Source organism: Xenopus laevis, chromosome 7S, assembly GCF_017654675.1.
Source record: "Xenopus laevis strain J_2021 chromosome 7S, Xenopus_laevis_v10.1, whole genome shotgun sequence".
NCBI classification, from domain to species: domain Eukaryota; kingdom Metazoa; phylum Chordata; class Amphibia; order Anura; family Pipidae; genus Xenopus; species Xenopus laevis.
The window spans coordinates 29,718,749-29,736,360 of NC_054384.1; the positions used below are offsets into that span (position 1 = coordinate 29,718,749).

At 37.7% G+C, this 17,612-nt stretch overlaps 1 protein-coding gene across 1 annotated transcript in view; it reads right to left on the reverse strand.

Moving 5' to 3' along the window:
• The window catches only part of mcu.S (mitochondrial calcium uniporter S homeolog), a 71,399-nt gene extending 54,251 nt beyond the window's left edge, over window positions 1–17,148 (reverse strand). The window contains exon 1 of the mRNA XM_018227563.2: window positions 16,993–17,148. Within this exon, the coding sequence (XP_018083052.1) occupies window positions 16,993–17,106 (114 nt within the window). The 5' untranslated portion in view covers window positions 17,107–17,148. The remainder of the gene's footprint in view (window positions 1–16,992) is intronic.
• Between the last annotated feature and the right edge of the window lie 464 nt (window positions 17,149–17,612).

Here is a 17,612-nt window from a genome sequence, read left to right on the forward strand (position 1 = left end):
ATTTTAATGTGAATAAATAATTTTATTTTTACTATAATTAAGCCTTGGGGCATATATCTTTTGATATATATATTTCTTTGTACTGTGACTGCCTTTGGAACTGTGGCACGGCCTTCTGGCTTATTTTGGGATTCACGGGAATCAGCTATATGGATTCCCTACCAGAAATAGAGAATAATTTGCAGGATTAACCTGGCCTAAATTGGGGCAAAGTCAGCTTTGTGTCATTGCCTGTAAACACACAGCAACTAGGAAAATGTTTCTGGCTTAGCTTTGATTTCCAGCTTTGCCCATTTTGCCATATTTTGGCTGGCTGCAATTGAGTTTGAGAAGGGGACGTGGTCTGGCATGGGTAGTTGAACTGCTATGTAGAACTGAATTAAAGGGGTTGTTCATCTAGTATGATGTAGAGAGTGATATTTTGAGACAATTTGTAATTCGGCTAAATTGTTTAGTCTCTCTGTGGTTTTTGAGTTGTTTAGCTTTGTATTCAGCAGCTCTCCAGTTTGCAATTTCAGCAATACAATTGTTAGGGTCCAAATTACCCTAGTAACCATGCCTTGATTTGAACAAGAGACTGGAATATGAACAGGAGAGGCCTGAATAGAAAGTTGAGTAATAAAAAGTAGCAATATCAATACATATGTAGCCTTATGGAGTCAGTGACCCCTATTTAAAAGCTAAAAAGATTTAGAAGAAGGCAAATATTTCAAAAACTATACAAAAAAAAAATGAAGGCCAATTGAAAAGGTGCTTAAAATTAGCTATTCTAGAACATTCTAAGGGCAGAGACACACAGTCAGATTAGGGGATGGCAATCGGAGAGCTCCAGTTTCAGAAGTCGCCCAAAGTTTCCCCGAGAGGCAACTTAGGGCGACTTCAGAAAATTAAGTGCTCTGAATGTCATTCCGTCTGCGATTTTCATTCTAGCCGACGGGAAGGCAGCGGAAGGTAGTTCGGGGTGATAAGTTACGCCGAAAAAGAGATTTGTCGCCAGGTGACTAATCTCCCCGATCTGACCGTGTGTCTCTGCCCTTAAAGTTACCTTATAGGTGAACCACCCCCATTAAGAATTGCAAAGAAAACTCCCAAAAATGTTGTCATATCTAAAAAAAAATATATATCATAACACTATACCAGCAAAGATGTTATTGTGTATGAAGCCTACTGATGCAATGAGTGGTTACATCAGCGTTTGTTTATTTTCTAAGTAAAAAGAAACAAATTCAAAGAATTGCTGCTTCAGTTTTGCACAGGCAAAACTATTATCTGTAAAGTTAAACTTGACAAACAGTTTAAAAAGGCGTTATTGCACGATAAAGAACAGTCATTCAGATATGGGTTTTTTCTGCTTTTTTCCAATATTTTTTAATGATTATGTAGTTCTGTACGCTCAGTTCTCAGCAGAGACCGTACCAAAACAGTCACCAGAAACAAATAACCAGAAAAATTATGCAATTTCAGAGTATGTTTCAAACTGCTAAAAGCAAGTACTGTACATTTATTTCTAAAGACAGTTTACTTATTATAGTCAGGGAAGAGAGCAACATCTACTGGCAGGTAAAATACAAATACATTTAGCAACAATATTACAGATGAGTGTGATCTGCTATTTGAAATAATCTCAAAATGTATTTTGGCTTCTACATGCCTAAAAGGAAACAAAATGAACCCAAGGCTGGCACTGAAGGCCATTCATTTGCATCATAATGAAAACAAATTTTCCATTTTAATTTTTACTTAAATAAGTTATTTAAATCCATTAAAACATCAAAACAGATACATAGAGATGTTTGGTCATTTGTACAGAAAGGTAATTTGCTGCAATATTATTAGCTTACTGTAGGTCAGCAAGGAAAAAGCCACAATGTAGCACATTAAAGTGCTTCCTGGCTCTAAACGGATATGGGCATGTGAAAATCCAACAGATGCCATTCACTGCAAAGCTTCTTGAAAGAAAGAATTCATGAGAAGGAAAGATTATATGACCACAGCTCAGAGAGCTGCTCATAAGATATTGCTAACAATAAAATACTCTGACAAGGAACAATATACAGAACTATCAGTATTTCTTCACATCACAAAAAATACGTCCAAGCCAGTGGAATATTACACTTTGGCCCTAATGCAATTTGTAAGCAACAACTGGACGAGAATGAATACAATTAATAATAACTTATCTGATTCAGACAGACAGAGAATAAAATGCACAAAGTTGCAAAGATTTTTTGTCTGCTGAGCACAGCTCTTAGTACTAGTCAGCCCAAAGCAGAGTCCAGAACACTGGCAATTACACAGGTATATCTGTCAGCCCATTGCTGGGGTGATTCTCAACCATATTGCTACAATCTAAAATCAGTTCAAATAAATTGACAGCATTGAACAATACCATTCCTCAGCAAATGCTAACTCATTTACCCACTTTCTCCTCTGACCCAGGTGCCACTGCCCTTTATCTTTATTTAATCATCCATACTTGAAATTCTTGGTGTGTGCTGCCGATATAGATGACTTGCTTCCAAAGGTACTGCTGAAAATCAGATTATAAAGTATGCAAATCTCTTAAATCGAAATGATATTGAAAAGACATTGAATATGCAGTTTATACAACAAATAAATATATATATATATATATATATATATATATATACACACACATATATACAGTAGAACCTCCATTTTACATCCCCTGATTTTAAGTTTTCCCTCATTTTACATTGTTGTTTTGTGGTCCCACCTATGTATTATGCATAATACATTTCCCTAATTTTAAATTATTTTTTTTACATCATTTTTTTCTGAAAAATTTAAAATGGGGGTTCTACTGTATGTATATATATATATATATGTATATACACACACACGAAAAAGTTTGGGAACCCCTCATAATAATTTACTTCACTTTCAACAAAAAAAGATAACAGTGGTATGCCTTTCATTTTCCAGGAACATCTGAGTACTGGGGTGTTTTCTGAACAAAGGTGTTTAGTGAAGCAGTATTCAGTTGTATGAAATTAAATCAAATGTGAAAAAATGGCTGTGCAAAAATTTGGTTACCCTTGTAATTCTGCTAATTTGAATGCATGTAACCGTTCAATACTGATTACTGGTAACACCAAATTGGTTGGATTAGCTCGTTAAGCCTTGAACTTCATAGGCAGGTGTGTATAATCATGAGAAACCGTATTTAACATATTTTGGAGAGATTTTGGTCAAACATAGCGCCATCCAGAATCCAGAAATATCAAAAGCTATAGGAGGCGTCTAAAGGCTGTTACATTTGCAAAAGGAGGCTCAACTAAGTATTATATAAAAATAGGGTATCCAAACCAATAAATCCATGGGCCAAACAGACAATAGGGGAGAGGAAGTGGTGTCATAGCAGGTTTTATATATGATCCTTCTGTTGAAATTACACATAGTATTTCATATTTTATTTGGATTATATTTTTGATCCCAACCAGTACTACTAATATACAGTATATAGCCAGCCACCTTTCTATTGTTCTGCTTATGTGGGCCGTCAGCCTGAAAGAACAGAGCAGCAGGAACTGAACAAAAGCAGCAGCTCCTGTTTGCTCCTTCATCTGCAGATACAGCACATACAGACAGAAATTATGCATTATCAGATTATATTTTCAAACTGCCCAGTCCATAAACCAACAAATATATAAATACTGGTCAGCATTATCAGGCAATAATATGTCTACTCAAAATAGTACTAAATGGCATGTGTATTGTCAGCTTTACACTGTTTTGTAACAGCAGAAGCATTTTACTTAAAGGGAGAAGCTGCTTTGAAGCCACTGCCTTTACCCTTCCGAGGCACAATTTTTCCAAATGTTGTGGCAGGCCACAAGCTGGCAGCATCTGTAACACCCCAAATAGGGTGTGTGTGTGTGGGGGGGGGGATTCATGAATGCAGTTTGAAGAGTAACTGCTCCTTTAAAAGTTCAGCGACAACCACAGAAATATCCATTAAGAATTTCAAGTGCAAAAATGGCTTAGAAGAGTGGCTGAATGCAAATTAAATTACTATTAAATTATTTTAGTAGCAAATTTGTATCCCTTTGCTCAAGTGGGCAGTAAATGTACTTCATATAAATGTAGTTAGGTCAAAGCAGCTGTCAGCAGGGAGATATGCACAGTATGGATTTCTAGCCACTACAGGATACATGTGAATTGATAAAAAAAAAAAAATATATATATATATATATATATATATATATATATATATATATATATATATATAATATATATAATATATATATATATAAAAACAGGTAATGTCATTGCTTACAGAGACATTTAACTCAAAGTGAGCGTTCCAACTGAGGACTTGAGATTTTAAAAGGGGTGCCCATATACTGTTGGCCAAATAAGACCATTGTTTGAATCGTATTAGTGGATTTTCAGCCGCGAAATGTAAAATTGTAACCAAACTGAATCATCACTGGGGCCAGTGTGAGCTAGGTCAATGCAATGCTGCCCTTAAATAAGCAAATGTGCCAAGATCACATTAATCCTCCAGTTGCTAATACGTGGTATTGCCTGTTTTAGGGTAATGATACAGGGCTGTTCCTGTTATTAGCTTTTTCGGGCTATAAGCACTTGTCTGCAAACTGCAATACAAAAATGTCCACGGGCTTAACTACAGAGGAAGCAGACCATGCCGCTGCAGGGGAGCTCAGGAAGTATATATTGTCCCAATTCATATACAATTTGAATAAATATTGGTAAAACAAGTCAACCACTAGAGATATTGGGGGTCTGAAAAAAAATTTGCTGTCCAGTAATATCTAGTTATGCCACTGAAAATGTCTATGGAGGGGGGGTATTTGTATTTGAAAATTGGTGTGCCATTATTGGAAATGTCAATGTGGTGCTCCACAGAGAGCTAATGAAAAGAATACCTGTACATAGACACATCAGGACAAATCTTTCTGCATTCAATGTTCATGTAGGTCTGTACAGATACATAGCAATTAGTGAGCCCTGATTTTATTGTGCTGCATCTGTTATGTCATTTAGAACATGACTTACCTTGAGCAGTTTTAAAGCACTTAAATGGTGCCAGGTGTATTTGAAAGAAAGACAATGTAGACCTGTCCTTTACTTGTGCTAGCAAAAAGCACCAACAAAAAGTAAAAGCGGCACAGGAGCTGCCCATGCCACATGGGTATTTAACAGTTTGGGCATTACTGCAGGATAAAAGCAAAATGCACGACTCAGAATCAGTTTCAATGTACTTTGCCAGTTCTGAAAGTTTAAAATGAGAATTAATTTCTAATTAATACTTAATATATCTATTTACCTTTATAGATCTATTTACTCATTTATTTACCTTGTGCTTGTTAAAGAAGAACTAAAGCTTAACTAAAGAAGTAACTAGAAATATTGTACATTATATTTTGTCTTTCTGTAACAGCCCAAGGCAACCACAGTCCTTTAGCAGGTAAGATCTGTGTCTCCAAAGAACCTCCATCTGAAGATTCACTGCACATGCTCTGTGCTGCTGCAACTTACCTGAGCTTAGGGAACGACTCAAACTATACAGTACACATAGAATATAAATGTAACTATATAAGGCTGTTTAGTGATTAATAAAGATAATTACTACATGGCAGCACATAAACCAGTGCAACTAGCATCAAAACTTCATCAGCCTTGTAGTATCTGCTTATATTACAGGGAAACCTAATTTTCTGCTTAGCTTCTCAACATCTTCTCAGAGCCAGTCGGACTTAGTATTTTCCCGGTGCCACGCCGGCCCAGTCCAACCCTGCTCAGAGCCCACTGAGCATGTGAGTGTCGCAGAAACTTTCCAAGATGGCGACCCCCTGTGACAAGTTTGAAGTCCTGGATCATTGCTGCTATTGAGAAGCTAAAACTTTAGGCTGGTGCAATAAGTTCAGTATATAAAATATTAGGGATGCAACAAATCCACTATTTCGAATTCGGCCGAATCCCCGAATCCATCTTGGAAGATTCGGCTGAATACCAAACCCTAATTTGCATATGCATATGCAAATTAGAGGCAGGAAAGGAAAAAGTGGGAAAAAAATTGGTTTACGTCCTTGATTTGTAACAAAAAGTCACGTGAAATCCCACCCTCCCCACAATGTACATATGCAAATTAGGATTCAGATTTGGTTCGGCCAGGCACAAGGATTCGGCCAAACCCTGCTGAAAAAGGCAGAATCTTGGCCGAATCCCGAACCGAATCAAGGATTCAGTGCATCCCTATAAAATATATAATTTTTAGCCATATTCATTTTTTAGGGTTTAGTTCTCCTGTAAAACAACAAACTCCAATTTAATTTTTTTCGTTATTATTAAATAATTGAGGCAAAGGTATGTTGCAGTTGCGATGCCAACATAAACAAGCTTTTGCTCAAAGGAATTCCCTTCCTGTCAAAATTGCTTTTTACTGAGAAAAGAAAAAATAATTGCATGGATTATGCAGTGTCAGATTCAGGTACACTATGTAACAGATTATTATCCTTCTTTATTATTAGAACATTTTATAGAGTGAAAGTTCAAACAAGAGTACCAATTATCACAGAGTAGCTGAACAGGCTAACAAAGTTCAATATTAATCTTATGTAATCAGAATAACAGCACAGATATGCATTTAAGCAATGAAAAAGATGGTTTAAGACCACTATCTTTTTAGTCAGCACATACAAGCTACGTTTACGGATACACTCGGCGTATTAAAATGTCAAAGATCACAATTTACAGAAAGATTGATGTAAGAATGGAAATGGAGTATGCATACAGTTAGGTCCATAAATATTTGGACAGACAACTTGTTTTTATAATTTTGGTTCTGTACATTACTGCAATGAATTTTAAATGAAACAACTCAGATACAGTTGAACTGCAGGCTTTCAGCTTTAACTCAGTGGATTGAACAAAAAGATTGCATAAAAATGTCAGGAGCTAAAGCCTGGCCATTACCAGGTAATGGGGAAATAAAGTGTCCCACTTGATTCTCAACAGATTAGCAAGAGTGTCTTACAATTTCAGAAATACAACATAGTAGGCCAACCAAACCTGCGAGTCTTGTAAATGTAGAACTGAATAAACGCCGTAGTCCCTTCTAATTCTTCATATAGTCTTCATAAGGTCTACAGCTCTTTAATTAAAGTGATACTGACCCTAAAAAGCTACTTTTTAAAATATGAATGTACATTATAAGTTACCTATAGGTCATATTGATAATTTTTTGCTAAGAGGTTTGTTTTTATAAGTTATCATTAGTTGAAGTTTCTAAACCTGGCTGTTTTGCGAACCCGACTGTCCCATCTCAGCCTGTCAGTTAAAGTTTCTAATGCTAACGGACTCCTGCTGCACAAATATGGCAGCCCCTTCATACAGGAACATCAGACAGGTAATGTAAAAACATCCTGCAAATACTTTAAGGCAAAGTTACAAGTAGCTTTCAAAGGCAATATTATGATAGATGTAAAAAAAAGTTTAATTTGTATTTATTTTGTTCTAATGCTTTCTACATATTTCAAGACTCCTATAACTTTAGAGCTGATGGTTCATGGGCCGTTTTTTTTTTTTTTTCAGGTATTCACGCAAAAATCTATGCTTCTGAATGGTCCTCATATACACAACTATGGACCCCATAGGGACACTTTGCATAATTTAACAGTCTGAGAGTGCAGTTACTAGGGATCCCATCAAAGTCTAAACAGAGATTAGAAATAGTTAGACATTGATCTGTCATTCTTTCGAGATGTTCATTGTCTATGCTGAAGTCGATCACACACATTTATAGCATTTCAACTGAAATATCTTAAATACATTAAAACTGAATCTTAATTCTGTTGCCATTATATGAATTAACCATTTTAAATAGTATTACTATCCTAAAAGACAAGACACATGAGTTATTTCAAATGTTCATATTCGTATGGCTTTGTTTAGTCTTCGAAAGGTTATAGTACCCCAGAAAGCAATCTAGAAATCTTCATAGTCAGTCTTAAAAAAGAATTTATCTCATATGAAGAGACAAAAAAATTTATGTTCTGGGAAGGTTAACTAACAACTTGTCCCCATTACGCATGTCATTACCATTATTAAATTCCAAGCTGCAAAAAGAGGTTCCATAATATTTATGCTGAGCAACTGTATCTGTCCTACTAGAAGGCCCATTTAGACACACCACGCAACTAGCAACATAGTGCTTGCATAGGCATTGCAGGTTCCACATATATGTCATAATAAATACATTTATTTGGCTGCAGTTGGTTACTGAAGGGCTTGTTTCAGTGACTTGGCATGGGCACTTTAATGATCTGAAAATATATAATTATTTTTTATTTTTTATATTTAATTTTGAAATCTGACATGGGGCTAAACATATTGTCAGTTTCCCAGCTGTCCCAGTCATGTGACTTGTGCCTGAACTTTAGGATGGAACTACTTTCTGGCAGGCTGTTATTTCTCATACTTAATGTAACTGAATCAGTCTCAGTGGGACTTGGCTTTTACTATTGAGTGTTGTTTTTAGATCTACCAGGCAGCTGAAATCATGTGTTAGGGAGCTGCTATCTGGTTACCTTCCCATTGTCCTTTTGTTAGGCTGCTGGGGAGGAAAGGGAGGGGATGATTTCACTCCAACTTGCAGTACAGCAGTAAAGAGTGACTGAAGTTTATCAGAGCACAAGTCACATGACTGAGGGCAGCTGGGAAACTGACAATATGTCTAGCCCCATGTCAGATTTCAAAATTGAATATAAAAATATAAAATCTGTTTGCTCTTTTGAAAAATGGATTTCAGTGCAGAATTCTGCCGGAGCAGCACGATTAACTGATGCATTTTGAAAAAAAAAACACGTGTTCCCATGACAGTATTCCTTGTGTGGTTTACACTGTAAGGGGTAAACATGCACGTCACTAGGCTTCTAGATAAAGCAATGGTCTTATAGCAGACCACAAAAATTTACAACTGAGCTTTCACTGCACAGCAAACTACTTATTAACCTTGTGTTTAGGGAACAAATGTGTATGCATAGCACTCAGCCTCAAACAGTTTTCAACAAGACACTTCTTTCATCAACTTGGACCAAAGTAACCTGAGCTAGAGTACACAGGCCTGACTGAAGGTGGATATCAAAGGGCCTAATGGCAGAACATCTGCCACACCTCTGGAAACTGGAGTCCTTTGGCTTGGGGAAGGAGCAAGCCTGGTTGGAAATAAGGCAGAGATTTTAATGATTTAAATAAACTCAATATATTAGCATAAGTCTGGAAAATGGGCAGTGAACATTTCACTGGCTGCAGTATATTTACCCATGTATAGGGGCTGGAATGTCATATGCAATCCAGGAATGTAAATAATATTTTGGTACTAACCGGAACCCTCATCACAACACATTAAAGGTCTAACTAATGTGAGGAACAATTCTTCTTAAAGGGGATCTTCACCTTTACTAAGCTTGCTATTGAATGTATATAATATATAAAAACTTTTGGGATCCACAGATCCCTGATCTCGCCTTTCTGGATGGGGTCACTGCCCCCCTGCTATCCCCCTTTTGGATTGGGGCCACTAATCCTTCTGGTTGAATCAGCAATGCTACCTGCAATGAACTGACAAAGACGCATCAGAGGCTGAAAATCCAAATAATTTTAACATTCGTTACAACTAAATCAGATCAATGACATGCCTATGACCATGTAAAGAGGAGGACATGAGAAATAGTGTTTAAATGCTGCACTGCCTTTGTCACAGATTTCATACTTTACGAGAGCACATATCCGCCTGTGGGACTGCACGAATGGCTACCGGAAAAAACATATAGATATTTAAACATGATAATCCTTGGCAGATATGTTTTATATGAATTATATCACGAGATATCTAATAATCTCCAAGTATCTCACAATTATATGAACTTTTGGGGTTTTGGGTTTTTATTTATTCTTGTATCCACAAGAAGAAAAAGGGAATAGACATACATCTGTTATCTCAACATTGCCACAAATGTTAATAAGGCCTAAACCATTAGCATATATATATATATATATATATATATATATATATATATATATATATATATATATATATATATATATATCTCAACATTTTACTTGAGATACATGAACGGCCAATGACTCACTGTATTTTGCCTAAATGTCACTAGTATAAGTTTCTACTATACAGCAATTTTATTCAAGTATTCAAGTCCAGTTTTGAGCCCAACGCTGCCAGGTGTATGGTGCATTGAACAGTAAACAGAGTGGAACAACACTCAATGGTTATGGAAACTGTAACACATAAGCAAGCAGAGTGCATCATATTTCATGGCTATTCCTATTCTTATATAACAAATGAACTGTTTATTCAAGAATTTAACAGCTCAGGTGGCACATGGGAACAACACAGAAATCTAAAATGTAACCAGTGGATGATAATCAAAAATACTGAAATAAAGGAACCATAATAATAGAATGCACAACTATCATATTTTCGTGTACAAATAAAACAAGTACAGAAAACAACCCCCCCCCATTACATTTGTGCCAGGATTGTATCTTAGCAACACCTTTTAGAACTTTCAGAAATCATGCAAACCTTCCCAAGATGCACTGCTGCTTCCTCAAAATCAAATGTAAACGACTCTAATGTTAGGACAATGTATGCTGTGATATAATATCGCCTTCACTTTGCAAAGCATTGACTATTGAAGAGAAATACTATAATGAAAACCCCCAAGCCCCTGTCCAATATGTAGTTGATTAATCTTTTAAGGTTCTGTCATGTTACACATATCAACCCAATATTTACAATACAAATATTTTCCACATAAGTTTTGATCATAAAAAAGTCCCATTGATTGGATGAACTCAGAAGCAGTTCATATCCGCAGAGTGGTTTGAGTTGCCTTGTTTAAAAAAGGGGCAACAAACTTAGGCAGGTGAGTCAGAGATTGGATGGATTGGGCAGGATTCAGCAGAGAATGGGTGGTGGAAAAGGGAATTGGTTCAGGTGAGAGCTTTAATAAGTAGGACAGGGGCAGAACAAAAAGCAAATACAGGTCCAAATTTACTAGCAAGTACACTGACAAAAAATTTCTAATTCCAGTCTTTGGCCTTGGCTGGTGTGCAATAGGAAATAACTGGAACAATACTCAATGCACAACTTTGCTGTCGGTTAAACCTAACAGTGGGCTGTGAAAAAAATGTGCAATGCATAAAAAGACATTGTGCAAGTACACGGTGGCCACACTTTTACATTTGTGTCGAAACATACTAACTCCATGTTTACTTAACCTAAGTGCTCCCAGAGGCGAGGCGCAACTTTTAAACGGAGTTCATTAAATGATGTGTGCTCATGGACAGGATGAAGAAAATGGGGCTGCAGGGTTTGCTTTCAGAATGAAAGTGAATGAAGCGAGGCTGTGTTCTGTCTTACAATAGAAATACATAGCACTGACACCTATTAATAAAGAAAGAGTATGTTAAAGGGGTTGTTTGCTGTTGCTGTTGTCACCCAAATAACAGCATATTGAGGGTGCCAGCGTGGATGGAGGTGATTTGAAGTTGATGTGAGGAACACACAATGGAAGTGCAAATATTTGAAATCTAAACTTTTGCTATATAAAGTTACAAATGCAGCACTATTTACATTTTGTAAATTTTTTATAATGCTATTTTTGAGTTCTGCCAAATAAAGGGACACAATAAATGGACTTCAAACCTGTTTAATAATGATATTGTGTTGGTTGGCCCAACAATACACCACTGTTCACCTTCCAAACACTTATTTTCAGTTCAGCTGTTTTCGCAGATTTCTTTCAATTGCCTTCCATGTTTAATTATTTACCTTTTTCCCCAAAATTGAAGTTTAAAGTTTAATGTCTGATGTTTCAAGTCTGGCAGCTCAGTGGTCCAGGTGAAGATTCTGAACTCTTACAATCTGCTCCATTAGTTGATACATTTCTCAGCAGCATCTGTGGAATGTTAGCAACTATTGTATCAATTATAACAGCTGCCTTTAACAAAACTCAGGGATTCTGATAAGAAATCAACTAATGTATCAATTTATGACAGTTCCAGATTTGTTGACTCCCAGAGCTGCTTCCAAAAAAAAAAAAAAATAGTTTAAAATAAATCTTTATTTAAACTTCAATAATAGAAAAAATATCACAAATATAAAATAAAAGGAATTGAAAAAGTGTTTATTTCTGGTGAACTCTGAATTTCTGAAAACATCTGTATATTAGTCCCTGCACTAGTGGATCTTACAATCTATGGTCCCCATTACATTAACCTGCTTGTATGTTTTTGGAGAGTCGGAGTACCATAACGATACCCAAATAGAGGTGGGGTGAACATACTATTTCCTTGCAAATAACACCCAGATAAGAACTGGACCCCAGCACTGAAAGATACAACAGTTAGTCACTATGCTGTATAGATTATAAAAAGTACTCAAAATCACTACAAAGTTATGCTACCACATAAAAGCATAAAGTGCAATTGTGCTTTTAAAAAATGGACCTAGCCTCAAGGAGGCTTTTAATATTGCTATAATATTAAAAGTAAAATATTATTTATAATAGTCTAACTGGAAATACAAAGCTAATCCCCAGTGTGTTAAGCACTGCAAGTTAAATGCCCCTTTTCATTGGCCAAAATTTTATTCCCCAGGTTATGTTATTTCAGTGCTGGTTTGCTGCATGCAACAGTTATAGCTAGAACCTACACACAGTTATTGTTGCTGCCAACACACTATGCTGAAGGATTTGTTTCAATGAAAGATTATCATTAGAACCACCAAGTGCCAAAACATGGCTGCACAAACCATACAGACATACAAAAATAGAGAAGAATATTGTGCGTCTCAATATATATATTACTTTCTCCACTGTCTATAGCTCTGGGTTTTCTCTTTGCACTGGCCTTGACTGCAATTTGGTACAAACTGAATGGAGATTTCAATTGCTTCTCTTGCCTATGCAGTATGGGGTATGTCAAGTTTATTACCTATATTTCCTTTGTTGTTTCACTAAGTGACGCCTGGCAATCAGGAGTCAGAAGCCTCTTTAAATGTTGCTATTTCTGGTATTTTTATAGCTGGAAAATTTTGGCAATCAGCACTAAGGTAGGAAATCAATTTTAAAAGCCATCTAAGACCAACTTAAAACTTTTTTTAATACACATATTTTTTATTGGTGAATTCCTTTATTTGATCTACTAATTGTAGACCAAGACCAGACAGGCCCAGGGCATTTGTTTGTACATAAAATGTGTGCATGCTGACATCTGAGTAAAGTATCTAAATCAAATGAGGTAGCATATCATGTTCAGAAGTGTGGGGAGGGTGCTGCCCGCAGTATGGTGGATGCAAATCTCCTTGGATTTTTAACTGTTTTGTAACTCGGTGCTGGGGCGCTGCTCCAATGATTCACAGGCAGCAGAGGCCCGCTGGCTATATGCCACTCCTGAAAACTTGAAGAGCCAAATTTTAATTTTTCAACCAAGAAATCTTGCTCTTCTATGACAGGGAGCGAGATTGCACTTGTCTATGCTAGCGTCCTAGCCCCCCAGAACACCTCCAGCCCCAACCCTCAGGACGAAGGGAGGGTTGCATCCCCAAAACGTTGATACTTTGTTTGAATAATAAATGGGGTAAGCTTGCCAACTGCATATATATGAATGTGTGTGGGTTCTGTGATATTTGCCGTTTTGGACTGCTAAAAGTCAGAAATTCTATGGTTTCCAGAATACTGGGTGTGCAAAAGAAGTGGATAGACAGCTTGGGTTGCTAATAATCTTTAAAGAAAGCTGTTGAGGTGAAAGCCTGGTATTGGCTTTGTAAAACTGTCAAAAACTACGAAGAGTCATGAAAAATTATTCAAAATGAGCCCATTTAGAGTGTACATCAGTTCAATTTTTGGGGGGGCTTATATCCCCTTTAATAAAAGAATGAGACGCCTATTTCATGAGCACATGAGACTATCCCTGTGTTACATCTTACCCTTCCAATTATGCTGTCACAATGCCCATCTCCAACCAAGCCAGCAACTCCAACAACAGAACACAGAGTCCGCTCATTTAATAATACAAGTTTCCAAAAAGATATTCCATTTTAACACTGTCATATTTTATTAATGAGATGCTTCCTACCAAAAATAGCAGTGAAAAGCAAGTCTGGCAGAGCAGAGCCTACAAGTGCCAGAGGAAGAAATAGCAAAAACACAATTCTAGCACCTGTATAATACTGTGCTTTTTCCACAGGATGAAATGTGTTACCTACCTGTCAGAACTATACTATTCATGCAAGCCACAGGATAGTAGCATTCGAACAGTTAAGGGCCCAGTGCAACAACAAGGCCAGAACTAGGGATAGGCAGCAGATATATGCGCATCAGGCACAATAGAGGGGGCCATCTGTAGCAATCAACAAAAAGCAGCTGCGGTAATTGAGTGCTGAAAAGAAGGCCACGGGGAAAGGCCAAGCACCATAAGGAAAGGGGAGAGGTGAGTGAACAGGGCTGAGTGGGTGGGAGTCAACACTACTTGCTTCTGTCTAAAAATATATATCATATCAGATTACATGATCTTCAGAATGAAGAAGCATTTCCCCTGTTTCTTCTAAATTCTAGTCACTTATATTGGCGCTCACTTCAAATCTCGCTTTTGCAACTGCAATGTGGACCATGCCAAGCACTGTATTGACACACTCATACCCACGTTTGTGTGCGATACGTGCACCTTTTTTTGGATGACACTTAAGCACACACTTGGTATATAAGTGTTTTTATAGATACCAGGACAGATTTTTTCCACGTAGGAGGAGGACGTTAATAACACATATAAATCCCTGAATGGAGCTGCATCTGTTTTGATGATTCAGCACTACAGAAATAAACAGGTATGTCAGTCATTTGCTCGGTGGTTGACCAAAGCTTGCAAGCAGTCATACAAGCCAGTGTGTCCTTGTAAGACTGTGAGGAGATGAGCAAATTTTAGGAGCTCTACCACTGAATGACTAATCAGTATATGTACTTCCCATCTTATTCAAAAAGAGTCATATCAGAATACAAGCAGAATACAAGCATTTCTTCTTAATTACTTCATTGTAGTATATATAGATGCCTTCTTCCAAATAAACACCCACAGCAAATTATGTTATGCAATCACGCAGATACTCAAAGTTGCACAAGTGATAGTGTGAACCATAATGTCAAAATTTTACTTGCGATGGGCAAAACATTTTGATATATATGTTACATACTGTATATACGGCTATAGGTGTAACTTTTTATATATACGGCTATATATGTAACATACTATATATGTATTCTGCACTAAGCTGTTCTAAATACATATACTTCTTTATATGTAAAAAACTGTAAAATAAACTGTAAAATATATACATGTACTAAACTGTATTGTGTGTGTACACTGCAAATCAGTAGTACATTTAAAAGGACACAAAAAATTACTCTATAAGAAGTTACAGGTATGGGATGTTTTATGCGGAAACCGGTTATCCAAAACTGCCCAATATAAATAAAAACATTCTGCATTTTTGACTTTTTTTTTAGTAAGTGTAACCAAGCTAGCATATAGTCAATTCTCTTGGCTTGTTTTTATATTTCAAAATAATGTTTTCCACATTACAAAAAGATCCCCTATCCCCACAAAAATCAATCTGGAACAATGATCCCATGTCAACAATGTAGGTAATGTGTTTCTGATTACAACTGTTGCCAAAGCAGAAGTGTAGCGTTCTTTGACCGATGTCTAAACTATACAGTGTAACTATTTTTCTATTTGATAATGCAGTATAAGCTCCTATTACCATAATCGTGTTACAATATGAAAAGGGTAAAGCTTCTTGCTTTCCTGTCTTGGTTCATGAGAACTAGAAGATCATTTCCTTGGTACCAGTTGCTATCAAGCCTAGGGTCTAGAGTGGATGGGAATGCATGAATAAATGCCTTTTATGGAAGGAGGGATGCAAAAGAGTATTCCCCTTTCCCAAGGATAGATTTCATGCTGGAAATCCTCCCACTCATTCAGCATAGCCCAGGAAAAAAAATACTCTAGCCGGGTGGGGAGGTGCAACAGAGGAAACCTCACTGCACCAATCTCTCAAATGTGTTTTAACTAAGAAACTTGGCAGTTTGGCCTGCAGGTATCCCACATGGTAACAATTTAATGAACGGTACATAACCTGTTTCAGGTACAGTCAGCCTGTGGCGCTTCAGTTGTTGTTGAACTACAACTCTCAAACCTCATGCCTGAAGATGTGCAACATGGGCATCATCCAGGTATTAATGACTTGGATTGTCCCCATTACTGAACTAAAAGAGCAGTACAAGAAATAATGGGCATTGCAGCCCAAGACCAATGACAGTTGGAAGGGGCATATGTTTGCCAACCTGACTGCATTGGAGCCAATAGCAGAAATAATAGCCAGGGAGAATCTGTTGCTGTAGTTGCACATCACATGGGACTCACTAGAAAGGGATTCATAGAGAAGAGAATCCAATAGCTAATGAACAAGGATATTGAGGATCATGCTGTGTATCAAGCACCCCTTTCAGAATTACCCCTGCCACTGACAACTGCATTGTGCTAATGGGGGCACTGACATTCACTTCATTTGCAGAGCATGGGCCGCTTCCAAGGGCAGCACCCGGGACAGACATTTCACAAAACTGACAGTTGGCAAATGAGGAACACAAATGTGCCCAAGTCACTGCAGATACCAAAGACTGGCAGCGCTCACTGTCCCTGCAGCAGGGGTGGATCCCGTCCACTTATACACACAGAGCAGGGTGACGATAGTAAAAAAAGACAAGTGACTGGGGAAACACCCCCCTCCCAGCTGAGTCTGTAGACGCGCTGGCTGCAGCAACCGGGAGTTCCCCGCACACCCCGCCCCAGGCAGAACACTCCTTGTCCTGACTCGCACACTGCTTCCTGGTTTAGAGCACGAGCTCAGTTTTCACTCACCGTCCTGTGAGGCCGGTGCCTACTGACCCCCAGCCCGGGGAATCCCGCTGTCAGCCCCCCGCCGCTACTCCTCGAGAGCAGCAGCAGCCGAGATCTACCTGCGCTGGCCGCCATCTCTCAACTGGAAGCACTCAGGAGCCCGGGCGCGCAGCGGAGTTAGCAGGGCGTGGCTAAAACCTGCTTCTCAAAATAGCACCGACCAATCCCACAAGTGGGATGAACAAGAGGCGTGTCCCAAAAACTAAAGGGTACTCTCCTCACTCCACAAAGCTTCCGGGACTGTAGTGTAATGGGCGGTTTTACGAATGTTAAAAACCCGCCCACAGGGGGTAGTGGTTTGGTCCTGTCAAGAAGCTTGGAAGTTGTTCTTGCCAGTGAGAGGATGAGGTTTTTATAGAGTTAGAAACTGGACTTCAGGGTGTTAATAATAAGCATTGATATATGTGTTGTATTTGCTTCTTGACACTTACATGTATAAAATACCCCCTCTTGTAAATTATAAGGATATTATAAGTTACCGAGGAGTTTCATGACCATATAAAAACACGAGGCTGAAGGATGAGTGTTTTTATACAAATCATGGAACTCCAAGGTAACTTCTAATATCCTCATATTTTGTA